Source organism: Mizuhopecten yessoensis, unplaced genomic scaffold (genome assembly GCF_002113885.1).
Source record: "Mizuhopecten yessoensis strain PY_sf001 unplaced genomic scaffold, ASM211388v2 scaffold4823, whole genome shotgun sequence".
NCBI classification, from domain to species: Eukaryota; Metazoa; Mollusca; class Bivalvia; order Pectinida; family Pectinidae; genus Mizuhopecten; species Mizuhopecten yessoensis.
The window spans coordinates 651,970-679,567 of NW_018405739.1; the positions used below are offsets into that span (position 1 = coordinate 651,970).

General features: G+C 36.1%; 2 protein-coding genes across 6 annotated transcripts in view; one reads left to right on the forward strand and one right to left on the reverse strand.

Moving 5' to 3' along the window:
* LOC110449819 (zinc finger with UFM1-specific peptidase domain protein-like) overlaps positions 1-8,328 on the forward strand; it is a 19,856-nt gene extending 11,528 nt beyond the window's left edge. Inside the window, exons 6-9 of the mRNA XM_021496919.1 lie at positions 656-827; positions 1,412-1,539; positions 2,191-2,408; positions 3,312-8,328. Of these exons, the coding sequence (XP_021352594.1) occupies positions 656-827; positions 1,412-1,539; positions 2,191-2,408; positions 3,312-3,347 (554 nt within the window). The 3' untranslated portion in view covers positions 3,348-8,328. The remainder of the gene's footprint in view (positions 1-655; positions 828-1,411; positions 1,540-2,190; positions 2,409-3,311) is intronic.
* Positions 8,329-8,714: 386 nt separating this feature from the next.
* The window catches only part of LOC110449820 (zinc finger MYM-type protein 3-like), a 35,765-nt gene continuing 16,881 nt past the window's right edge, over positions 8,715-27,598 (reverse strand). For 3 of the 5 annotated variants that reach the window (XM_021496921.1, XM_021496920.1, XM_021496924.1), the window contains 7 exons: positions 26,715-26,877; positions 25,742-25,923; positions 24,997-25,123; positions 24,421-24,627; positions 22,587-23,594; positions 21,327-21,683; positions 20,408-20,877 (listed from right to left, as the gene is read on the reverse strand). In XM_021496921.1, the coding sequence (XP_021352596.1) occupies positions 20,606-20,877; positions 21,327-21,683; positions 22,587-23,594; positions 24,421-24,627; positions 24,997-25,123; positions 25,742-25,923; positions 26,715-26,877 (2,316 nt within the window). In that variant the 3' untranslated portion in view covers positions 20,408-20,605. Of the gene's footprint in view, positions 12,377-15,146; positions 15,265-16,012; positions 16,271-16,961; positions 17,088-17,345; positions 17,796-20,407; positions 20,878-21,326; positions 21,684-22,586; positions 23,595-24,420; positions 24,628-24,996; positions 25,124-25,741; positions 25,924-26,714; positions 26,878-27,598 lie in introns of those variants that run through there. The other 2 variants (XM_021496923.1, XM_021496922.1) reach the window with 2 other exon arrangements.

Sequence of the window (27,598 nt, forward strand, 5' to 3'; positions counted from 1 at the left end):
TCCCTCGTTGTGTATGTTATATTTTGAGACTGATCATAAAAACAAAATGGATTAAAAGAAGAACTAAACAGATCTTTCTCATATTGCAATGATCGATTCTATTTCTTTCACATTAAGTACTGTACTAGTAAATATGTGAAATGACAAACTCACTTTGAAGGTTGGCTTTCATACACATCAGTATTAAGTTTAGATCAAAAGTTACCTCAAGGTGCATTTACTGTTAACATGACTCGATCAAACAGATTAGAGGAAAGAAGAGAAAAGATCGAACTGACAAAAAACTAATGAAGATGGTACAAAGGTGGGTGCCAAGATCCCTCTGGGATCTTTTGTTAAGAATGTCATTACTGTTTGGATGGTTCATTATTCCTCTTCTGGACAGCAGAGGTCATCATCTAATGTTAACATGATTGTCAGTTGAGGAACAAATATTTGATCAGGCAAAAGATCTTCTGTTTTAATTACCTAATATAAAGAACTTTTATAATTATTTCTTATAGATTTTTTGTACGTAATAATTTAGCCTTGTTTGGATTTTTGTATGAAATGCAAGATTTACATACATCACCTATAAATCATCTCTTTTGCAATTTTACGTATTACACATATTGTGTAGCTTGAATGATGGGATATGATGTTTTCCTGCTAACAGCAAATAAAGCCCAGATCCCTTCGCTACCCAAGATACAGCGACTGATAGAGGCAGCCTGGGAGAAGGGGTTTGACAAGCAGGGCTGTGAACAGCTAGGTGGACATGTTGTGGACACCACTAAGTGGATAGGGGCCACAGAAATCGCCGCTACTCTTCTCTCCCTCAAAGTCAGGTGAGTAGTGCAGGTGATCCAGATTTTGGTTTTCTTTTGTTTTTAAAAATCAAAGGATGAAAATTTAGTGGAGTCAAATAAATTATTGTTCACAGAATAAGTATAATTTGAGGTTTAGCTTGTGCATAATAGTTTTCTCTTGAAATACATTTGTAATCCCCCATACCTACATTTGATAGTCTCTGTCCATCTAAAATGGCCAAAAAAGGGCCAATAGAATTTATGCCTTGGCAGGGCATCTGTCATCAGTCCAATGTCTACGACTTTTCATTAAAACGCTACTTGTCGAGGACAGCTGAAGGGATTTAGACTAGATTGCATCAGAGCATCCTTGGGCCAAATGGAATAAATGTCAAGGATTCCCTGAAGTTAGATGGATGCCCCCAGTTGGGGAATATTTAAAGTCCTACTCCTATGTTGTGTTGAGCATCCTTGGGCCAAGAGGACATAACATTGTATAAGTTGGGTATGGCTAATTTGGTCGGTAGTATCATTGGGCCAAGGGTTCTCAATGTTCTATCAGCAACAAATATACTAGAAAATATCAATAAAATGCAAGAACAAAAATTGTCTTTGTATTACAGGTGTCAGTTACTAGATTTCCACAACCCGTCTGGTCCTCAGGGGACACACCCTAAACTTTTCCAGTGGGTTAAAGACTACTTCTGTCAGCCATCTCCGGTCAAACTTCCTCTATACTTGCAGCACCAAGGTAAGGGGCAGACAACTTGATTTCCTTTATTATCACACTATCTGCTCAAGTTCTGGACAGTTAAAGGCATACAGCTGGAAAAAGAAGTTGTTTCATAAGTAGTAATCTATAAGGTTTATATAGTTTACACTCGTTTGGATTGAAGTTTTGCTCAGATCTTTCATTAGGATTATGTTGTATCTGATTGGTGCTGAACATAGGTTTTTTTAAACCTAAATTAAAATAATGTTACAAATATGAGAGGGAAACCAATTAATATCTGATGGCCTGACAGTCCAGAGTCTTTTGATATGTATAGGTTTTCTTTTTATATTGAAGATGGTTTCCAATTTACAAACGAACGACACAAATGTTGCTCTATTTCCCAGAGCAGAAGTTAATAGTCAATGGAATCCCCAGGAGATGTAATTTGTGTTAATTTGTGTTTAACACTAATCTAGCATTTGAAAATTTCAGTATCCTATCTCATTAAGCTTTGAAAATTTCAGTATCCAATCTCATTAAGCTTTGAAAATTTCAGTATCCCAACTCATTAAGCTTTGAAAATTTCAGTATACCAACTCTTTAAGCTTTGAATAGTCCTGATCTATTTAGTATCATGAAATGATGATATCTTTGTTATTTGTTTCAATAAGATTTCCATGCATTTAGGTCACAGTCGAACGATAGTAGGCGTCGAAGAGTTAAAGGATGGAGTTATACGTCTGCTGATCTTTGATCCAAGCACCTCAAAGAAACAGATGCAGCTGTTCAATGGCTTCATAAACTCCAACATCATGAGGATAGTTAGAAGAAGTATCCATGGACTGAAGGCCAAACAGTACCAGATAGTGGCAGTCACAGGGATGCTGGAGGATAAGGCATACGAGGTGAGCTATTCATGGTCATAGCTAGTGATGCCTAGAAGATTAGTCATCAGTTACCATAAGCAATGCATAATACGTTCTACATGGCAGTTTGCATTATTTATTTTTTAATAAAATTTCTAGTTCATAAAATTGATTAAGATGCAATATTAGTATTCTTTCATAAGATGAAAAAAAAGAAGAATTTTCATCGAGTGATATTTTGACATTTTTATGTCGCCACAACAATGAAATTCCTATTTACTAAACAGGCTACAATTTGAAATTAATTGTAAAGGGGAATAATACTGATTTCTAAGGTTTGCTATAAACACATTTATAAAATTCTTATCAAAATTTCAAATTGGTTTTAATGTCTCATAAAAAGTAATTATTTTAGTGATTTCAGATATGAATATATGTGCTTGGGGTTAAAATGGTTGCAGGAAGGTAATGGGGGTTGGGATCTAGAAAGATTGATAATATTTGTATTTTCAGCCACACAAAAACAGATTTGTGGGTGGCAGGGTCACAAAAAAGTGTTTTCTTGCCCTCAATTTCACCTATGAATAAGGCAGTGGCCAAGTGGTTAAGGCATCTGACATTCTGCTACCACTAGTCTAGCCCTCCACCACTGGGCCGTGGGTTCAAGACCTATGTGGGGCAGTTGCCAGGTACTGGACATAGGTTGGTGGTTTTTCCTCAGGAACACTGGCTTTCCTCCACCACCAAAACCTGGCACACCCTTAAATGATCATAGCTGTTAATAGGAAGTAACACAAACAAATAATTTCTTTGGTCCCTTAAGCTCATTATAAATATATCCTTTTTCGTGTGTGTTGGCAGAAAGTGTTGCTGCTTTAGAAAATGTGTTGTATATGTTTCATCATTGATATAAAACAAAATATTCATGTATAATATTTACAGGAACACAAGGTGCTGAAATCAGAGAGGATAAGTTGACCACTATCTGATAGCTAATGTGATACCAATCGTCAGGCTGTGATTGTGTGCTGGGAAAGTCCTGCCTTGCTACCCCCCATCTACGACCTCATTGTTATACCCCTGTCATGGAGTGGTAAAGACGGCCATTTTCGTGTAATTTACCCATGTCTTTAAAGCAAATTTTAAGTCACAAAAATTGTTCTATTTAGCCATATAAAGAAATAGATAATATGTGTATTCAGATTTTCTTTTACTCTAATGTTATAAAGTGGTTATTCAGCTTGATGCTTTAAAAATTGTTTTGTTTACCTTAGAGTCATGTACACAGCATTATCAGGAGATTCAACGCAAGAACTCTCAACACCAAATGGAAATTTCATATTTCAAGGGGGTACTCATATATATATTGAAGTAATTCAGCCATAAACGGACAGTTATTTGAAGCTAAAACAAAATTTATCAAAAACTCTCAAGTTGTATGAGCTTGTAAATATATTTGCACTCACCCCTAATCCTAACCCTAACTAATTTTCTTAATGGTTTAAATTAGTATATTGACCTTCCCTAACAGGTAGTATACAAAAAATATACGATACATTCTGTATTTAAAAACTGCTCTTAGATTTTAGCACCGACATTAGTGTAAAATTGCTAATAAAACAAAACCTTCAAAATCTAGAGTTTTATTATGGTTTTTTTTTCCATTTTTATTTACAAACATTGATTGGAACTAATAAGAATAGCGTTTTTTTAAAGAAAACCTCTAGAAGTTCATATTACTCATCTGTAAAAGTTGATTTCTTGTTTGACACTTCAAACTGTTTGCAATGTGAAAATGTAGATGTTAACAGTGCTGCTGCAATTTGTATTTCATAATGTGTCCATATATTTGTGCAGGCATATGTTTATTCTAATACAGTTAGGTGACAGCAAACGTTTTTGGAAATTCCACTTTTGCAGTAGTGTAATTTTTCTGATGGTTTAATTGTGACCCTGAATTATTATTAGGATTGAAATTGAACAAGTAATGGTGTTGTTTTTTTCAATTTTGTCTGATGAATATGTTGATAATGATGACACTGAAATGGTTGTGGTCTGACCTTTTTATATGTTACGACAAGTTAAATGGCAGCCTCTTGCATATATGGATCTCCTTTTAGAATTAATTGTTGTAGAAGTTGAAAAATAAATTCTTAGATTTAGCAATTAGGTGAATTCTTCCCTGTACATACAGACATACAGAACCAAAGTAGTTTATGATGGACAATGGCCGGGGTTACAATCCCCAGGATCGTACAGACTGTCCTATATGATGGACAATGGCCGGGGTTACAATCCCCAAGATCCAACACGTAGAAGACTGTCCTATATGATGACTCAAATAAATATCAACAGGAGAAACTACCAAAATCTTGTGTGGTGCCATCAGTCAAACCGAGGCGTGGTGCCAATTTGGATCAATCCGAACACTTGTGTGGACTTGTGTCAGTCAAACTGGGAATGGACATTTTGGATCAATTCACACTTGTCCACCACCAGTACTGTGGTTTTAATTAGTTTGCCATTATAATTTCCCCAAATACTGTGGTGTAATTTTTATAAATATTAAATTTTTGAAAGTGTGAACATACCTCTGGTATCACCGATATAAAGACTTTTAAGGAATGGAATGGATGGCCAGCTTGTTTTCTTATAGAAATTTATTAATATTAAAGTTTGGCTTGCTCAATGTTATTTCCCTGTGATACGATTACTTTATCTACATGTATAGCATTATACTGATTATTGTATATATATTTATATTATGTGTATTATAAATGATGTATTACTATGATTTATAATATTCTAGTAATCATATATGGTACATGACTTTATGTAACCACTATACAGGGTAGTTGTTATTATATACATAATATAAATATACAACAGCGTATGTAGATTATGTATTAAATGTAAATAATTGAAGTTTATGTACACATATTTGTACATCATACATTGTAAATTATGTACTATAACTAGTGTTAAACAAGTACATCAACACCACTTATTAAATGCTTGTCTCCTTTTAATACAGGTTGGATTCTATACAAGTACATTCTATTCTATATTCTGAAGATTCTGAACTGATAATAAGAAAGTCCTATTTATGACCAATTAATTTGTTCAAAGTTTGGAGTTATTCAAAATACCAAAACTGTGTGTGTGTAGGTTGAAGGATTATGCTAATACAACTTTGAAATATAATTTTGAAATTTTCCATGGATAGACAGCAAAAACAAAATACAAAAAGGTCGTAAGTGACATAAATTAAATACAAAAAAGGTAAGTGACATGACATTCTAGCTCTAACATTTGACAAAACATTAGTTCATTTATGGAAAAATCTTTAAAGGTTGCAACACTTCAGTTTTGACATTTGACGAAAAATTTAGTTACTTTCTCATTCCAGAATCTCCCATGACTAGCTCCCCTTCTTCCCTCCAAACAACCCCCATTTCCTACACCCAACCACACACTACTCCCATAGTTATATATGATCATCATATAGCTAATCTAGGCCAAAACGTTTGTACTAAATGTTTTCTCATTCTGGTAATGTTGAACATTTGATCAACACTACAAAGTTTGTTATTTAATAATAGATATATGCAATAAATTCTAGTCGGTAGATAATTATGATTTTAATTAAACTTGAATGGTATGATGTAGGGATGAACAATTCACTGATGCTATCAAGGAAATATTCCTGATGACATAGCACGGTAATACAGGAACGGGGAAGCATGATGGCCATGACTAGTGAGACAGAAACAGGGAAGCATGATGGCCATGTCTAGTGAGACAGAAACAGCGAAGCATGATGGCCATGTCTAGTAAGCTCTTAGTTTGTACGAGCTATAATATATATTGAAAGAACTCATTGAGTGAGAAATCTTTTTTTTATCCAAAGATAGTTTTATTGCACCTTTAAAAACTCATAGCATATAGTATATAGACAGTGTTATATGGGACTGTGTCTATACCATTAAGTCTCACTGTCTGACTTACAAGAATTTAGAACTTGAAGTATGAAATTAATTGTAAAAGCCTTATTCAGCTTAATGACATGCAATTAATTGTTCAGCTTATTTATTTATTTTTAAAGAAAATTTCCATTAAATTACTGGTAATGTATTCCCAGTAATTATTTGATGGTTATAATTTTGAATAACAGAATATGGAAGTTTCTTAAATTAAAAGAAAAATTGTTTAGTTGGCAATTTTGAATTATAGAACTTGGAAATTTCTTAAAATTACAAAAATTAAACATCTAATTGTTAATTTATTCTTTAACATATTCATCTTGAAGAGATCAAATTGTGACAGAAGTTAGACGCAGGCTGATAATTGTAACAGAGCAGGATGGATATAGTAAAGCAACTTTTTCCGTTAGCGGAAACCAATCCATCCTGAACATCCTGGACTGTTTATCTACACCTATAAATGTGGTGTCATTACACTGTTACATCAGAATCCAACAAATCCATTTGGTAATGATGGTACAGCTTTGTTAGCATTACATTAGTGTTAGATCTCAGTCGACTGGAGTTTATGGTAGTCGGGCAAATCGTAGAGCTTTTCCCTTCTTATAGTTATGCCATGTGTTACCTGGGATAAGCCATGCCCATCCACTTGTAAAGTGAATCTGATTTCACAGGCGAGAGTCAGATAGGGAATTATACCATTTCTACTTATAAGACCAATTTTGTAATGTTTAATAAGCCCAGTGTTGGTTGCTGTCCTGTTTTTAAGGACTGCGCCCATGCACCAAGTGTGCATTGTAACCATGATTTTAAGTACCCAAGCTTAAATTTAATGCCATGTTTGAAGATCTGTTTTGTGATATGTATATTTGCCTTGTTTCCAATTTAATATTACTTTGTTTAAATTTGTGTTCATAGATATTATATATACACATGTACACATTGTTATTCTGTATGTTCATTGCGTTGATTGTTATTATTCTATCTTGTCCAATCTTATTAATTTTTTGAAGTATTATGCATGGTGAAATACTGTTTGTAAACAGGACCAAAGTCTTATGGCCATCAATGTAAACAGGTGTGAAGGTTTGTACAGTGTGCAGTGTGAAGGAGGGATCATGTTAAGATGGCAATATTTACTTTGTCAAATTTAAATCTGATGACATGTTTAATTGAAATCTGTGCAGGTTTTAGTGCTGTTTTTTCCCAATTCACACCCTTAGTTTTTCAGGGTCAAATTTTTGTAATTTTGTTTCTGTAATTAATTTTGCTGGGGCATTAAGTTTTATGCAAAAAAATAATTAGTCTCACCAGGTTTACATTTTACATATTTTTACAGGCTGTGAATATTGGAAAATATATCTTCCATGAAATACTAGTGCCATACAAATAACTAAATCAATGATGTTACAATTAAATAAATACAAAAACATTTAGGTGAGTTCATTGTAAACATCCAAAACAGCCATCATAAGTGAATATGTTAAAATATCTAGAGTTATTGATGACAAGATCAATATGAAAAACATAATGTGACATATCCTTTGACTGACACTATAATGTTATTCTTGTGTTGTTTGGATTGATGTAAAAGCCCAAATCATTTATATTTAGTTTACATACTTGGTATAAATTCTTGCCAAAACTTTTGCCAGAAAACCTCACATAAAAACTAGCAAACGTGCATTTTAGTAAAAGTAATAAAAACTGCTTCAATTATAACCAATCAATTGTATTTCATTGATCAATTAACTGTAAGTTTTTTCTTCAATATATGCAATATATTTGATGAAAATCGGCAAGTCCTCCATTTATGAAGCGTTGATCTCAACATGTATTACACAGCTGTAGATTGCCTCTTGCAACAGTTAGCTTGGTTGTTCAATTTCTCATCACTTTATGCTACACTTTAGAATGTTTGCACTACTTTAACATTTAAAGGTCATGACTTTGAATTAAAGTGCTGTAACAATCACCTTTGTTGTGCTCTGTTTGTTTTTGTCATCACAGGAATCGGCATCATAAAGTTTCTATAAGAAATCATTGACATATCTTGTGAGATTGTGTACAGTTAAACTTTCATCAATTATAGGTAAAACGTGTTTTGGGATTCAAAATTGGCAAAACAAGATATCATCCAAAAAGTGACAAAAAGCATATTGGTCCAAGTTGTGTTGAGCAGGTTTCTCTGAAGGAAGTGGATGTCTTAGAAAAACAGCATCAATTGAGGCCTGTAAACCTGAACTTTCTTTTGAGAACACTAAACACCTGTGCTGCTCCTCCGAGGCTGATGCAGTAGAAAACCTGCGCTTCCTTTCAGGCAGATAAAAAACACCTTGGAAAAATTGAAGGACACATTGTAAATTATCGCAATTACTTTTATTGTAGATTGTATATGAGCACAAATAACAAAGAAATTATTCTTGGTACATGTATATTGTACTGGCCTACAAGCGTATAAACACTGATCAGAAATCATTTACACGTATTACTTTACCTCAGGTAAATGAAAATCACTCGATGCTTATTAACGATTACTCGATATAACAACTACCTGACAAGTCATAGAACAATGACACTGTATTGGACTATAAGCACTATCAAATGTCAATAGCTTATCGCACTGCAAACCTTTTATCATTAATGAATTTCCTTGGTATAGGAATCGGACCTCATCAAAGTGACTCTTTAACAAATGATATACATGTACTCTAAAGAAAATTTACAGTAAGGACACTAACAAACTAAATATATAGTGTATGTACTACAGGAATAATGCTATCTACAGATACAGTGGCAGCTTCGACAATGAAATAATGCTATCTACAGATATAGTGGCAGCTTCGACAAAGAAATAATGCTATCTACAGATACAGTGGCAGCTTCGACAATGAAATAATGCTATCTACAGATATAGTGGCAGCTTCGACAAAGAAATAATGCTATCTACAGATACAGTGGCAGCTTAGACAATGAAATAATGCTATCTACAGATATAGTGGCAGGTTCGACAAAGAAATAATGCTATCTACAGATACAGTGGCAGCTTCGACCATGAAATAATGCTATCTACAGATACAGTGGCAGCTTAGACAATGAAATAATGCTATCTACAGATACAGTAGCAGCTTCGACAATGAAATAATGCTATCTAGAAATACAGTGGCAGCTTCGACAATGAAATAATGCTATCTACAGATACAGTAGCAGCTTCGACAATGAAATAATGCTATCTAGAAATACAGTGGCAGCTTCGACAATGAAATAATGCTATCTACCGATACAGTGGCAGCTTCGACAATGAAATAATGCCATCTACAGATATAGTGGCAGCTTCGACAAAGAAATAATGCTATCTACAGATACAGTGGCAGCTTAGACAATGAAATAATGCTATCTACAGATACAGTAGCAACTTCGACAATGAAATAATGCTATCTACAGATACAGTGGCAGCTTCGACAAAGACATCATGATCTGTGCAAATTTTACTTAACAATCTTCTTTGCATGGCCTAATTAGGTGGCAACAGAACGGATGAAAAAAATGTACTAAAACTTACGCATAACTACCTACTTATTATCATCAATAGTGATGGGCTGATGATCGATTACAATCGAAAATCTATCAGTTTGCCCTTTCCTATTCTGATTATCAATTACAAATTCCATAATCAATATAATCGGTTTGTCAGTATTTAAATATGTTCCATGTTGAGTATGCTTTTAAAGTCATATATTCTTATGATTTAAACTATATGATTGATAAAATGCATAAACGTTGCTTGATATTCATCCATTATAAAAGAACAAAACAAAACACTCTGTCTGTTGATGTAATAGTAGTGTTTTCACTTTATTTGGGTATTCAGTCCAACAAAATTTTAAACCAATTATGCAAGCGATCATTGAACGGTTCAATACTTCCGATTACAAACCGATTATCAATTATGGTTTTAAACCGATTGCCCATCACTAATCAATTAATATAAGTATCAGAAAAATCAGTTTGTATGAATGGAAAAATGGAGGCCATATTGAATTTTAAACTTGATAAAATAAAATAACAATTAATTAAGGGCCATGCACACTAATCATTTCCATGATGGGTAAACGTTATCACACCCAGTAAATAAATTTTTAAGATAACAGTTATGGCTTTTATATTGGATTTCAAATTGGCCTCAAAATAACAAGAATTAGAAATAGTTGGAATTATACTTTTCTATAAAATTTCATGATATCAACTCAGTAGAATGAATCATTTCAGTAGAATTTGACTTAAAAGTTTCAAATGTAAAAAGGTTAACAGATAACGCACAAACGACAAAGCACAGACAGCAACAGCTCATGTGATCTACTGTAAGAACGTATTTTAATATAATCATTTTCCTGTATACAGATACAAAAATAACTTCAACAGAATGTACTACACATACACTTTATCTATCAACAATATTGATTTACCGTTTGGATATTGATATGTAAACCATTAAAACACGATTCTATTACACCAGGTTATAACTAGTCGGAAATGTATTTGACATTTTTTGTTTTGACAAAGCCTACCATGTAGGATAGGATACAAATAAAATGTTTCCACACGACAAAGTCTACCATGTAGGATAGGATACAAACAAAATGTTTCCACACGACAAAGTCTACCATGTATGATAGGATACAAATAAAATGTTTCCACACAACAAAGTCTACCATGTAGGATAGGATACAAAGCCTACCGTGAAGGATAGGATACAAATAAAATGTTTCCACACGACGAAGTCTACCATGTAGGATAGGATACAAACAAAATGTTTCCACACGACAAAGTCTACCATGTATGATAGGATACAAATAAAATGTTTCCACACGACGAAGTCTACCATGTAGGATAGGATACAAAGCCTACCGTGAAGGATAGGATACAAATAAAATGTTTCCACACGACAAAGTCTACCATGTATGATAGGATACAAATAAAATGTTTCCACACAACAAAGTCTACCATGTAGGATAGGATATAAAGCCTACCATGTAGGATAGGATACAAAGCCTACCATGTAGGATACAATGGTGTAGAATAACAAAAATTAATCAGTTGGTCTAATCAATAGTTTGAAAGATATAAAAAACACTATTATTTACAACATTCATGAACGTACATACAATTGTAAATGAATGTTTTGAGGTTATAGCAGTACCAGGTAATGTGACAAATAATGTGTTATGGATTTTGATGTAATAAACAAACTGATACTAGAACAAGTATTTGGTATTTACAATTAGAATTGACTCATGGTGGGAAGAAATGTTGTCTTCAATCAAATTGCTGATTTGAGGATTAAGGACAAAGTTAAATAAATTGCAGATCATCGTAAACGAAGAAAGCACCCAAAAAAGTAATTAATCGAACTTTTTGATCAGTGTTTTAAATAAGGACATAACTTCATAATGGAAATAAGAGTTAGGCATTTGATATTCATTCAAAACGGTCACATTTTTTTTTACATTATAGAAAACAACAAGGACTAGTAATGGTTGGGATCAAACTTTCCTATAGAATTACACTGGTTCTGACATGTTAGGCTTTTTAACATTAAATGAATTTCTTAATGTCCCTGCCGACCAATCAGGTCTGGTATAACACTATGTATAAACAGATTATGAGTAGTATAGTTTCCTAAATGTCCCTTATCAAATGTGAATAATTAAACATCATCATATGTAGATGGGTTTTAAGTATAGCACGGCCTCCTGAATGTCCCTGATCAAACATGTACCATTAACATCATATGGCCTCCTGAATGTCGCTGATAATATGTGTACAGTTAGACTTCACATATAGACAGGTTGTGTGTGAAGCATGGCCTCCTGAATCTCCCGGACCAATCTTGCTCGGTTTAACATCTTGTTCATAGCCTCACTGGACAGGTTCTGGGTGGAGTACCATACTGGACTATCCGGCACACATGATCGCTCAGGGGTCAGGTAGAATGCATCATTACGGTTCTTTATACTCTCAGGGCTGTAAAATATACATCGGATGTGTGACAGATCAATTGTACATGAAAAGGTTTTTTGTTTAAAATTTAAAGCTTCATATTCATCATTTTACATGAAGTAATTGTCTTTAAATACCTTTTATTTAACGCTACAGAAATATTATTATTTGGAGATAGTTATCAATACAGTACTGTCCCATCGTACAGCCACCTGTTAAACCACCGCCCATGATTTTTTTTCTTCATTTATGAGAAATAAATTTCACTTAAATGCCCTTGCTCACAAACTGTCCTACCCACCTTCCACCTAATAGCCCATACTCCCTTAGAAACCATTCTGAATCAAAGTTCTAGTAAAAAAGTGATGAAATTGAACAGTTTTTACTTACACAAACAATATCACCGTTTGAGTCATCAAATGATTTTTCAATTTCCCACCTTGCAGATGTGGATAGTATCTGCAGGGAATTAATTATCAGGATAATACTGCAGAATTTCTGCACAGTACAAATTATATGGAAGTTCAATAGGATTTCAAACATGTGGTTTGTAAACTGAATCCCTTCTTGCACATTCAGCAGAAATATCTAATGGGATGATCTGAATCTTCTTATTATCAATATGTGGTTTCATTTTAATAATTGTCAACTTAATTGCGTTTTTTTGATGGTTTTTTGTCCTCACAACAGCTAAGGTCATACAAATTAGACACTGTCCACAGATGATGGAGCACTACTCGAGGACAACCCGACACTGTCCACAGATGATGGAGCACCACTCGAGGACAACCTGACACTGTCCACAGATGAGGGAGCACTACTCGAGGACAACCTGACACTGTCCACCGATGATGGAGCACCACTCGAGGACAACCTGACATTGTCCACAGATGATGGAGCACTACTCGAGGACAACCAGACACTGTCCACAGATGATGGAGCACCACTCGAGGACAACCTCACACTGTCCACAGATGATGGAGCACCACTCGAGGACAACCTGACATTGTCCACAGATGATGGAGCACTACTCGAGGACACCCCGACACTGTCCACAGATGATGGAGCACCACTTAAGGACAAACTGACACTGCCCACAGATGATGGAGCACTACTCGAGGACACCCCGACACTGTCCACAGATGATGGAGCACCACTTAAGGACAAACTGACACTGCCCACAGATGATGGAGCACTACTCGAGGACACCCCGACACTGTCCACAGATGATGGAGCACCACTCGAGGACCACCTGACACTGTCCACAGATGATGGAGCACTACGCGAGGACAACCAGACACTGTCCACAGATGATGGAGCACCACTCGAGGACAACATGACACTGTCCACAGATGATGGAGCACTCCTCGAGGACAACCTGACACTGTCCACAGATGATTGAGCACTACTCGAGGACAACCTGACACTGTCCACCGATGATGGAGCACCACTCGAGGACAACCTGACACTGTCCACAGATAATGGAGCACAACTCGAGGACAACCTGACACTGTCCACAGATGAGGGAGCACCACTCGAGGACAACCTGACACTGTCCACAGAGGATGGAGCACCACTCGAGGACAACCTGACACTGTCCACAGAGGATGGAGCACCACTCGAGGACAACCTGACACTGTCCACAGATAATGGAGCACCACTCAAGGACAACCTGACACTGTCCACAGATGATGGAGCTCTACTCGAGGACAACCTGACACTGTCCACAGATGATGGAGCACCCCTCGAGGGCAACCTGACACTGTCCACAGATGATGGAGCACCACTTGAGGACAACCTGACACTGTCCACAGATGCTGGAGCACTACTCGAGGACAACCTGACACTGTCCACCGATGATGGAGCACCACTCGAGGACAACCTGACATTGTCCACAGATGATGGAGCACTACTCGAGGACACCCCGACACTGTCCACAGATGATGGAGCACCACTTAAGGACAACCTGACACTGTCCACAGATGATGGAGCCCCACTCGAGGGCAACCTGACACTGTCCACAGATGATGGAGCACTACTCCGGGACAACCATCTTCCTGAGTACCCTCTTACTGAAATGTCAGGACCTGGAAATGGTATCACAACACTCGCAACGTTCACGTTATTCTTAAGATGACCTTAATTGCGTTTTTTTGATGGTTTTTTGTCCTCACAACAGCTAAGGTCATACAAATTAGACACTGCCCACAGAGGATGGAGCACTACTCGAGGACAACCTGACACTGTCCCCAGATGATGGAGCACTACTCGAGGACAACCTGACGCTGTCCACAGATGATGGAGCACTACTCGAGGACATCCTGACACTGTCCACAGATGATGGAGCACCACTTGAGGACAACCTGACACTGTCCACAGATGCTGGAGCACTACTCGAGGACAACCTGACACTGTCCCCAGATGATGGAGCACTACTCGAGGACAACCGGACACTGTCCACAGATGATGGAGCACTACTCGAAGACAACCTGACACTGTCCACAGATGATGGAGCACCCCTCGAGGACAACCTGACACTGTCCACAGATGATGGAGCACTACTCCAGGACAACCATCTTACTGAGTACCATCTTACTGAAATGTCAGGACCTGGAAATGGTATCACAACACTCGCAACGTTCACGTTATTCTTAAGATGACTATTCCATGTACCACAGCTTCGTTTTACTATACAAATGATTCAGGATGGAAGGTAGCTAGAAGCTGTATACACACTGTACATTCGTATATTTAGTATGACACTGATATTAAATCATTGTATGAAGGGACTTACCATTTTGATAGGTAGAACTCGTATAACTTAACAGGACATCTGAGTGGGTTGTCTAGATTTTCAGCCTGTTCGTATACAGGCACCTCATCTTTCTGTTTCTTCTTCTGGTTCATATCATCTAGAAAACAGGTTGTAATTACTGGTTCATATCATCTAGAAAACAGGTTGTAATTACTGGTTTGTATCATGTGGAACGTACAAGTAATATATCAATTTTTACTGGTGCATAAATTAAATTAAAATACATTCCATTGTTTAGTGCATGTACACTTTCCTAGTATTGACAGATCTTAAAGTTAAAGTGAAAACTGATATTTATATCTATGAAAAAATGTAAAATGTGCAAAATACTACACATTTTACCAATAAAATGTATATACAATGATATGATTTTTTTCTTTCCCAACATTCACAATGAAGATACATTGTAGTTATCTTCTCCCATCTTTCACAGATGTCTCCTGTTTAGGTGGGAAAGATCAGCTTGTCACCCCCTTTGGGATTTATCCTAGTGCAGAATAGCAGGTGCTACATTTTAAAGTCATAAAAAGTAAATGATGATATTCAAATATGTGCTTTTATTTACAAATAAGCCTGACTACTGTTAGTAACTGAAATTACAGGATTGGAGAAAAATAATCATCCCCTACCTTGAGGGTGGAACAGAGAAATATCCAACCCTCTGGGTATTTATTTGTTTGTCTATTCCTTGGCAGAGCCTCGGGTTGGTCAACCAAATAAATCATTCCCTAGATTTCCCTGTCACACCCTACAGATAAGGGTCTATAACACTCTCACCAGTTTGTCTCCTGTTTACTAAGGAGATGAGGTATGGGACATTGAGTGTTACTAAGGAGATGACCTACTTGTGAGTTTGGTTGGGTTAGGACAGTAGTAACGTAAGTAGACGCTGCGACCAGTTGTGTTGTTTTTGCCGATGGGAGTTTTCTTCCAATGCTTCATGATGTGTGTGAAGGAAAGCTTCATGTGGTCATCTACCTCCTTCAGCATGAAGTACTTGGTGTTGAAGAAGACGAGGGTGTTGAGGAGGACGTGGGGGGAGTGGGCCCCCAACTGTTTACATTCCCACAGGTGCTCCTCCTCTATACGACACACCAGCTGACCTGTAAAACAGATTAGTAAAATCTTAGCAATGCTGTCAGACATTATTGGGAACAAAACATCACAGAGCTTTTGTCTAAATTGAAGCTTTTTTTAACGTTTGTGATAAACTGTACAAAGTAATGTTATTGTTTCAAGCAGACACATAATTTCTAATTATAGAGTTATCTGAGGGCTTGCTAAGACATTGCATATTTGCCCTTGACCAACTCTGACTGAATTTGTTGGTTAGTTCCAATTGTGAAATATTTTATTTCACATCTTCAAGACATGAAAGAAGTTTAAGATTGATTTGAAGGGGAAAATATTAAAATAACTGCATAAACAAGATTTGAAGTTCACAAGCCTTTTTTTTTTAGTATTGTCACTTTAGACCAGGTAGTGTGTCACAGTCAAACAAAGGTGTTCTATTTTTTTTTTTTTTAACCAATACATTAAATTCTGTAAATTAATCTTTTAAAATTTGCAGTACAATAGGATAAGGTTACTAATGAACCATGCACAATGTACACTTTAACTCTCAGTCTACATTAATCCTTTCATCACTGTAGACCATAATGGACCCATCCTTATCAATGCATGGTAGAGTCTACTAAAGTTACATAGGGGTGAAAGGGTACTCAGTATAGTGACATATTTTGTACACACTGCATACATCGTCTGTCTGTCCATATCTTTACTAGGGTTGCTCACCTGCAGTATTGATCTTGGGTTCATATCTGTTCAGGACTTCGTTCAGACATTCTGTGAATTTCTCATAATACATGTCAGTGAAGATGTTGTCAATCCGACTACTCTCAAACAGGTACTGCTGAATTCCTGTAACACAATACCGTTATAAGCACTATAGAAATATTCAACATTTACATTTCTTACCCGAAACATTATGGGCCAGAAAATGTACCAAGGCTTGTATATAGTTTAACAAATATGGTATTATAATACAAACAATATTAACTATTCATGTATTAAAGACCTACCAATAGAATGGTCTTATGCAAGTTACTTTCGATTTGAAAAAACATATATTTTATCAACATTACCTCTAAAATGGCTTTGAAACTGACTCAGACTTACCAAGACAGAGATAGTATATACTGTCTGGAGCATACTCGTCCCCATTGGGTTTTCGCACTTCCTTCACAAACAAACACAGGGAGTAGTTGAGTTCATCAGCAGAACACCCCATCATGTCCGTCTTGAAGAGTTTTAGTTTGCCAGAGCCATGTTTCGATACCTTCTCTAGCTGGGCATTTTTCAGTACCACCCAGTGTTTCCATGCATTGACTCCATATGTGTACTTCAGGTACATGTTGGCATCTGGTGGGATCTCCGGGACTTCCGGCTCCAACGCCTGCTCTGTCTCCATCTTCTCTTCCTGTTCTAGGGGATGTATCACTTTCTGGCGCTTGCTCTTGCGACTTCCGCGTGACCCTGACCTCTTTGGACCACGACCTCTTGACCTTGTTTCCCTTGCAGGGACAAGCTCCTCTTCTTCCTCTTCTTTGAGAGGAGGTGGTGGTGGTTCTGTAATGTTCAAAAGCGTAATTTTAAACAAGAGTAATATAAATATCTGCATGCTTATCACACTTCACACTATCAAATTATGCTGCTGGAGTATTTTCTAAGCAAGACATATCAGTGTGTAAAAAGTTTTTCTACCTGTATTTATATGTTGTAGTTATTGAAAATCAATTCCAATTTATGATTTACTTTTTGGTTCAAGACTTGAATAAACTTTAAGTTAAAGCAATACATGTCATAAAAGCAAAGTCTGTATTTTACTGGTGATAAGTACACTGTCAGAATTTACCCCATCCGCCTTTCAAAAGTGGTCTATAATAGGAAATCTGATTAACATGTCCTCCATGTATTTCGAACTTGGAACTAAGCCCTGTAAATGTTTTATCTTAAACAAGACAGTCCTGGTTTATCATGGGTAAAATACTGTATATAGTCAATTCTAGATGAGATTAAAAATGTCAAAGAAAGCAACTTTGAAAATTTCATCTGTTTTCTAGTCGAAATCAGTGCACACCTGCCATGAATACATGTAAAATCTGAACATTTCAGGAATTACACTTAAATTTGCTGACTTCACATTTTGTTAAGTACGTTTTAATAAATTGAAATGGCATATCTAATAAACTGATATTTTTATTTTGACAGTATGACAGACAGTGGCAACTTCATTTTAACAATCATTTATTCTAATTTTCCCCAAAACACACAAGTCTATTGAAGCATTATCAACTAAGCAAGATGTACCTAATAGTTGATCAAATCTTCATCGGTTCCATAAACATTAAACTCAAGTACACCAATATTGATCAAGATGTACCTAATAGTTGATCAAATCTTCATCAGTTCCATAAACATTAAACTACAAGTACACCAATATTGATCAAGATGTACCTAATAGTTGATCAAATCTTCATCAGTTCCATAAACATTAAACTACAAGTACACCAATATTGATCAAGATGTACCTAATAGTTGATCAAATCTTCATCAGTTCCATAAACATTAAACTACAAGTACACCAATATTGATCAAGATGTACCTAATAGTTGATCAAATCTTCATCAGTTCCATAAACATTAAACTACAAGTACACCAATATTGATCAAGATGTACCTAATAGTTGATCAAATCTTCATCAGTTCCATAAACATTAAACTACAAGTACACCAATATTGATCAAGATGTACCTAATAGTTGATCAAATCTTCATCAGTTCCATAAACATTAAACTACAAGTACACCAATATTGATCAAGATGTACCTAATAGTTGATCAAATCTTCATCAGTTCCATAAACATTAAACTACAAGTACACCAATATTGATCAAGATGTACCTAATAGTTGATCAAATCTTCATCAGTTCCATAAACATTAAACTACAAGTACACCAATATTGATCAAGATGTACCTAATAGTTGATCAAATCTTCATCAGTTCCATAAACATTAAACTACAAGTACACCAATATTGATCAAGATGTACCTAATAGTTGATCAAATCTTCATCAGTTCCATAAACAAAACTACACCAATATTGATCAAGCAAGATTGGCATCAACTCTTCAAATAAAATAAAATTTAGCTCGGGTAAAAAAACACATGCATGTATAAACAAAACTGAACTAGTTATTAATCAATTTTTTAACAAACTTTATTCATAAAAACTGTCATGAACATTCATTCAAACAAAAACAGAAATGATAAAATAAAACAATAACATGGTAATCAACATTGTAAAATATGTTCCCTACATGTGTTGATATATCAAAGGTGAGCTTGCTATGTTGTTTAGTTAGCAGACATAAAATAATGTTCCGTGTTTGTCAATAGAGCTGGGTGTTTTCAAATAAAGCACTGTGTGTAAATATTTCTGTAAAAAAAAAGACAGTTTGAGATTTAAAAAAATCTGTTTGAAAATCTTTGCATCACTGTCATGTTAAACAATTAAACATACCTACAACTGTGAATGTTGTTAAAATGAAAACAACAGACAACTGGAGTGTTGGGATCACCGAGGGATTCTACCTAACTAAAATTAGATCTTTGCATCACTCCCGTTCACCGATATGTCACGCAACATAACAGTAAATGGGAGCGATGCGAAGATTTGATGTTCAATTAGATTGTGAGGGATTGTTAGTTATGGAACTTGTTAATAGTGTATAAGTAGCTATACTTATATCAACTGTATAATTAATTAAGATTTTTACTTATAAAATAGTTCAATTTTCAACTGTTACATGCTAAACATGACCTACCTTGAATTCAAGTTGTTTTGAAATCACTTACCTTGAAGCATAAATATGCATAACATGACCTACCTTGCAGCAATATATTTAAACATGACCTACCTTGCAGTAATATATTTAAACATGACCTATCTTGCAGCAATATATTTAAACATGATCTACCTTGAAGCAAAGTGATATTTAACATGACAAAGTAAAATGGTAAGAAACATAACCAACCTTAGTTAAAGTTATTGCAAGGAAAATGTTTTGAACCTACCTTAAATCAACATTATATAGAAATACTGTATAAAGTAATGATTTAAAAAATGAATCTTTACAATAATTTGTGAAAATTGAATATTCTTATGAAAAAGTAGTGCTTTGATGATGTTTCTCTATAAGATAGATCTATCAAGAAAGAACTTTGACCTCGTCTCATTAAAATGTTTTCATACTAAATGTTAAGATGAATTGCCCAAATTTTTCAGCCCTATTTCGATCCCTGATATTGTGTCTAGCTGTTTTAGGTCTCTATCTCAGTCCTATAGTGTCAAGCTTTGCTAGTCCTCATAGTAGACCAGTCTAGAACTTCCTTTTTAGCATGTGGTTGGCAGCTACGAAACACATGTCCTTAGACACATTGATCGGGCGGCCGATGTCTCTGAAGTAGCGATTTAGTCCACTGCGTATTAAGTACAGGGTACTTTTTTTGTAAGTGCCCGTGTCTGCTCCCAGGACCCTGTTACTCGTCCTCTTTCTTGTGGCTTCCATGTAAAATCTCTCCAGGATAGATGCTAGCTTCTCAGGTGTCACACTCGCAAAATCTAGTGACATTTCATGGTCACGACACCAGTCTAACGACAAAATGTAAAATGAAGATAGAATCAGCCAATCAACTAAGTTCTATATAGGGTATTTTTAGATACATATATCAACGTTGTTACATACATATTTAGTATACATTAAGGTTCACCAACCCCTCTGTTGATCTTCATTCTAACAATGATGAGGTACCAATGACATGCATATCCAATGATTCCTACGCATTACATGTGTACTATTATTACATAAACATAGCCGTTTCAATTGAATTTACACAGAATGTACCGATACTAAAACAGAGTTTATCAATATATAATTTTATGAAAGAAAACAAGAACTGAATTTATATTCAGTTTTGTTCATAGACTGATTGATATCTATTAAAATTTGATATATCAAACACGTGCAAGTAATACCATTTTCATAATTGTTTCATGAAAATTTTAAACCTGCTTTTACAAAAAAATAAATATGTCTATACCTTGAACCATTTTTCGGGTCCATTTTGTGACATTTTTTGTTGAATTAGAAGTCTTTTTGTTAAAACCAGATATATAAGGTTTCATGCCTGCCAGTTGTCTCCCCTCTGGGCCAGTTTTTATCATGGTCTTAATCACAGCATTAGCCCTTATATATTGCAAGTCCTTCACAATGTCTATATCATCACGTCCAATGTGACGCAGGTGCCTTTTTATGCTGCTTCTAATAGTGAGGATTGACTGCTTTTGGTATTTAAACTGCTCACACCTATCTGTGTAGAAGGTTTCCAATGCCTTCGCTAGGTCAGAGGGTGTTATAACGCACAGGTCTTTGGACAGACCTGACCTTTCACACCAAGCTACAAACAAACGTTGATAAATATTAGTATTTCTGTTTAACATAAATAACTTCTATTAAATAAGAGGCCTGTAACGCTCATATCTCATTGAATCATGTTGGCTAAATGTTTTAAATCTGATCTGCTAATATCAGTCAATGAAGAGCCTATCAAGGTCATATTGGATTTTTATCATATTTACTTGAAGCTTGTATTTAAATAGCTCCCCCCCCCCCCGAAAGCTACAGGCTAAATATCATTATTTTAGACAGTTTAATTCCATATAAAAAGATTTTTGATGTATACACTATTAATTTGGACAATCTTACATCTCAGCAATCTATGGCCAAATATCATTATCCCGTCTTATGCTTCTTGAGAGGAGTCATTGGAATATTATTTTACATTTGATGTCAATGTCCTTGTGGATCAAGGTCAGTTTTTTTTAACAAAGTTGACAGCCATTTACCCAGCAAGCTATTGGCCATATATCAATATGATAGGCCTAACACTGTATTATGAATCAGATTACCGATATACAATTGATTATTATCACCTTGATCATGGGTCTAGGTCTTTTTTTAACAAAGTTTACTGACCCCAGCAAGCTATGAGCCAAAACTAATAACTCTATGGCCAACAGTTTATTAGCAGGAATTGTTTCCTCGTAACCTTGATTGTGGGTCAAGGTCATTGGAAATATGATATGAAGGGTGCCCCCTAAAGTTTCATACTTTATTAGAAGAATATATTTTTACACATTTGATCACTGTGACTTTGAATGTAAGTCAAAGTAATTTATTTAAACAGAACAAAATTACAACTTCCAATAGTTGACCTTGTGCATACAGTTAATTCTCCTTTACATTTTTTTGTATTTTTCTCTACTTTAAATCTGACAAAACAGTTTACACAATAATGTACCTTTGAAAATGTTGACACCCCACTTTGTGCTGCGCCTTGTATTGCTGGCTATGGGTTTACTCTTGGAAATCGTGTCGGACTGTTTAGCAGTAGCATCCTGCTCATTCTTTTCCATCTTATGCTTAAAGTGCCCGACAGTTGCTTGGTCCATTTTTTCTGTCTTTTTGTATCTTTCTGTCTCGCTTTTCTTAAAGTCTGTCGATTTCCCACAGCCTTCACAATACAAATCATAAGTCTCCAAGTTTGACCACTGTCTTGGATTACAATTTTCAATACCATGGCTTTGAATGTCTGCACATTCTTTGTGATCCTGATTCTGCACATCTAGAATCATTTCATTGCGTAAGTTCTGCAGTAGTGGATGTATAGGTACAAGAGAAGGGTTGGTCTTGGTGGGGTCCCTCGCCACAAAGTCAGCTGAATCCTCCATCTCATCATCTGTACCGTCTGAGGGTATCATTATATAATTATACTCTTCCTCCATTGCTTCCATGTCCAGGACACACTTTCTGCCGTTGTCAGATTCCATGTCAAAGTCAGACTCCATGGCAACACCAGCCTCCATCTCATCTTCATCCTTTCCTTGAGCATGCTGGTCCTGATTTACTTCATTTTCTTTTGTATCAGAAGAAGATGATTTCAAACATTCTTCCAAATACTCCATATCTAGAATCTGAAAAGAGTTCCTGGAACTTTCCTCAGAGTCCTCAACTTTAACGAACCTGGAGGAATTTCTTGAATTATCTTGAAAGTCTTGAATTAAAATTGTAGAATCATTTTCTCTGACTTCGTAATCTTTTTCTTGAAATGAATCTGTTTGCTGACTTCTTTGAAGCCTAATATTTTCAACCTGGGTTTGACAACTAAAATTTACTTCATTGTTCAGTGCTGTGACCATGTAAGAAAAATCTTTGGGGAAATTTGGGGAACTTTCCTGGTTTTCCAAGTGTTTTACCTTGGATGTCCTTGGATCAATCTCCTCCAAGCTTGTCCTTCTCAGACCTATGTCTAACAAGTTGGAGGATTAAGTGTAAGGTTGTAATGTAATAACCATTCTATTTTCTACACTGTAAACCTTAACAAGCGGTCTGCAGCACTAGAAACAAAACCTGTTTATAAGTTTGATGTTAAGACAATTACTGTATAGTTGTCTAATTTCGCAGAGCTAATATTTTGCATTTGTCCCAATCAAAATTAGTTTGTGAGGATTAAATTGCGTGCAACATTGCCAGGTTGTGCTCATGAGGATACTTTTGTATTTGGGTGGTAGGATTTGATTTACAAGGGTTTATCAAAACATAACACAATAACAACTTGGTGTTTTATCTCCATTATTTGGCAGTAAAAGGGTAAATAGGTCTTTTCTTGGATCTCTGTATATTCATCGTATTAATGTTCATTGGGTGTTTAGTTTCGTGCTATCTTTGGGAACTGTAAAAATAGCAAAATTACCTTCCCCATGAAAATTACCAGCTATACAGTATCTGCCGTTGGCTGAAATATGAGTTTTGGGCACCAGAAATCCTAATAAGCATGCTAGTACTATTCCTGTTTTACTGTATTCTGAAATTGAAATAATGAAAAAGGAGTTCACAGTAGTGATTTTTGATGTGATATTATTTCGACATAATATTACATTATAGGAGTATCTACAGGTGTGAATAGAACTGACACATCTTAACACTGACTGTCTTTATACAGACAGAAGTAATAGACAGCGGTGATGTTTATATTTATAGACAGAAGTGATATGTACAGGATACAGTGAGCTAAAAGGATAAAAAACATCAAAGCTACCTTCTCTAACTACAGTGAACAAGTCGACTTAACTTACCTGTGTTTACAGGTACTGGAGCTATGGAGCTCTCAAGGTCCAACACAGGTTCAGAGGTCATTTCTGTTGCCATGCGGAGTGCCATCTGAAGCATGTCTTCCCCAAATTCCCCATTGGGCTGACCAGGTGCAGCAGTGACTTCAGGGACAGGGTCCGGGATAGGGGATGGAGTGTCGGACACTGTATTCCCATCAGCTGGTGGCGTTTCTGTTGGAATGAAGAGAAAATCAAATGTTTCTGCTTTGTTACATAATTAGTTTTATTGTAAAATGGTTTTTAGTTTCATATATTAAATCAAATATTTGTGGTTATCGGACGAACAGTATATTTTAGAAGCAATCATGAACTTTGATGCACACACACTGTAATGTTCTATAAACGAATTCACAGAAAATAATAATTAAGTAATAGGCTTTCTTAGTTGATGAGATACAATATCAGAACATCTTAACAAATATTATTAAAACTGACAAGTTGTGTATGCAGTTACACCGAGTCAAGGTGACCATGGAAGTGGCTGTGTGTCACAGTCCAGGTCTGGAACATGTTGGTACAATACTGTTTAACACTACTTACTAGATGGAGGTAAAATATCTTCATTGTCAGATTCTGACTCTGATTCTGGATCAGCTACTGCCACTGCTTCAGCCATCATCAGAAGCTCGGCTTCCAGGGGGTCAGACGGGATTCTCTCCTGGATTTCCTGCTCACAAAAATGTCCAATTAATATTGTGTTTATCCTGAAAATGCTTTTCCGTAACAATTTATTTATCACATGATATCATGGACTTTCAAAACATAACTTTTGGAGAGCCGTTCTATATAAATTCAAAATGTATCATATCATGATATTATTTACTAATACTTTCCACCTTCATTGACATATTAAACAACTACAACACATGCACAATAAATCAAACCAATGCTCAGAAAACCTGCAAGAGCGAAGCAAGGAGTCATCAGAAACCTTATACACTGAAAATAACCATCTCAGACCTAATGTTATTCCTAGTGTTTGGGCCTTTGATATACTAACAATGTACAGTGCATATGTAGGTCTCAGGGATGATGTGCTGACAATTCCTCACAGTACCACAGTATATAGGGTCAAGGGTTTGAGATTGTGATGGTTTTCTACACTGTATACTAAGGTTACTAGGATAATATACTGAAGATTCCTCACCATACTGCAGTATAGGGTCCCTAGGCAGTGAGAAATCATCAGTGCACTTATCCCAGTAACAATTTATCATAACTACTAAGAGTCCTACCATAGAGACCTGTATACTGAGGTCATTAGTTTAGAAACTCTTGCACTGACCTTTATGTGTTTAAAAATGCTGCTGGCTGACTTCTTGGTTGTTGGGATGAAGCAGGGTACAGGAATGGGTACAGGGATAGGGATGGGCACTGGTGTGTACTGGGTGTACATCATCATGGGCACAGGGATGTAGTAGGGGATGGGTATTGGTACCAGGCACTGCTTCGGTGTCCAGTCATCCTCTGTAATACAAAACACTTGTCCTTTATATAACTCCATACAGACACTTTTGTCCTTATGTTGAATAATCAATGAATATAAAGTGCAATACGTCTAGACTTTTGGCATTTGGTCCTGACACTGGCAATGAATATTAAGAACATTTCTATAATCTGCCCAAATCATGTGGTAAATTGAGTGTCTGATTTATATAAACAAATGTTTTGATGTGAAAAGAGAACACCAGATAAAAATCGCCACAAATTTGGGGAGTCTGAGTCTCCTTGGTCTGTGTGTGGGGCCTACAGGATGTGGCCTTGGTCTGTTCTATAACTTACCTGTCTGAGTCTCCTTGGTCTGTGTGTCGGGCGTACAGGATGTGGCCTTGGTCTGTACTATAACTTATCTGTCTGAGTCTCCTTGGTCTGTGTGTGGGGCCTACAGGATGTGGCCTTGGTCTGTACTATGACTTACCTGTCTGAGTCTCCTTGGTCTGTGTGTCGGGCGTACAGGATGTGGCCTTGGTCTGTACTATGACTTACCTGTCTCAGTCTCCTTGGTCTGTGTGTCGGGCGTACAGGATGTGGCCTTGGTCTGTACTATAACTTACCTGTCTGAGTCTCCTTGGTCTGTGTGTCGGGCGTACAGGATGTGGCCTTGGTCTGTTCTATAACTTACCTGTCTGAGTCTCCTTGGTCTGTGTGTGGAGCCTACAGGATGTGGCCTTAGTCTGAACTATAACTTACCTGTCTTAGTCTCCTTGGTCTGTGTGTGGGGCCTACAGGATGTGGCCTTGGTCTGTACTATGACTTACCTGTCTGAGTCTCCTTGGTCTGTGTGTGGGGCCTACAGGATGTTGCCTTAGTCTGTACGAAAGGTTTACACAGTAGTGATTTGTTCTTGACTGTCTTTGGTGGTGGGGGCTGGATGATGATCTGTTGGGGTGGTGTCTGCATTGCTGTGGTTGTCACAGATGGCTGTCAAAATACAGAAGCTTTTCTAGTGAATGAAACAATCCATGTGGATAATATAAGGCTATAAGGGAAACTGGGGACAACCCTTCTTATTGCTAAAGTTAACCTTATATTGTAGAATTATACTATTTTCTTAATGCAAATGAATATAAGGAACGAAGTTTATTCTAAGCTAGAAGTATTATCAGTAAGATGTTCTCATTTTAATTTGTTTATGGCTTAATCTTTACAAACATAATGTACACAGAAAAAATGTTGGTAACTGAATAGGTATTATATAATGTAGATTGCTTACAATTTACAAGACAAACATGAAGAATGACCTTGAATTTTGCAACGCAAAAAGATTTAACATTCATTTAAGACATGATTACTGGTCCTTACTGAACTTTTTTAAATATAACTCAAAATAACTCAATCATAATAATGATAATAGTTTGAGGTTCTTATATACCGCTTAATCACAACCTAGTTCGTAGGTCGTCTCAAAGCGGTTCACAAATTATTATCCGTGGTTATACAGCCTTTGCAACCAGCCAACATCTTTCTCAACTCCCTGGGGAGCATACAGTCGGTGGTGCCATTTCGACGCTCACAGCTAGCATTCTACAATTCTAGCAATGCCCAACCATGTACTCATTTACAGCTGAGTAGACATAAGGTTGTTTTTTCTTACATAAAACTACCAACCATGTTATCAGTATATTTTTTAACACACAAATCA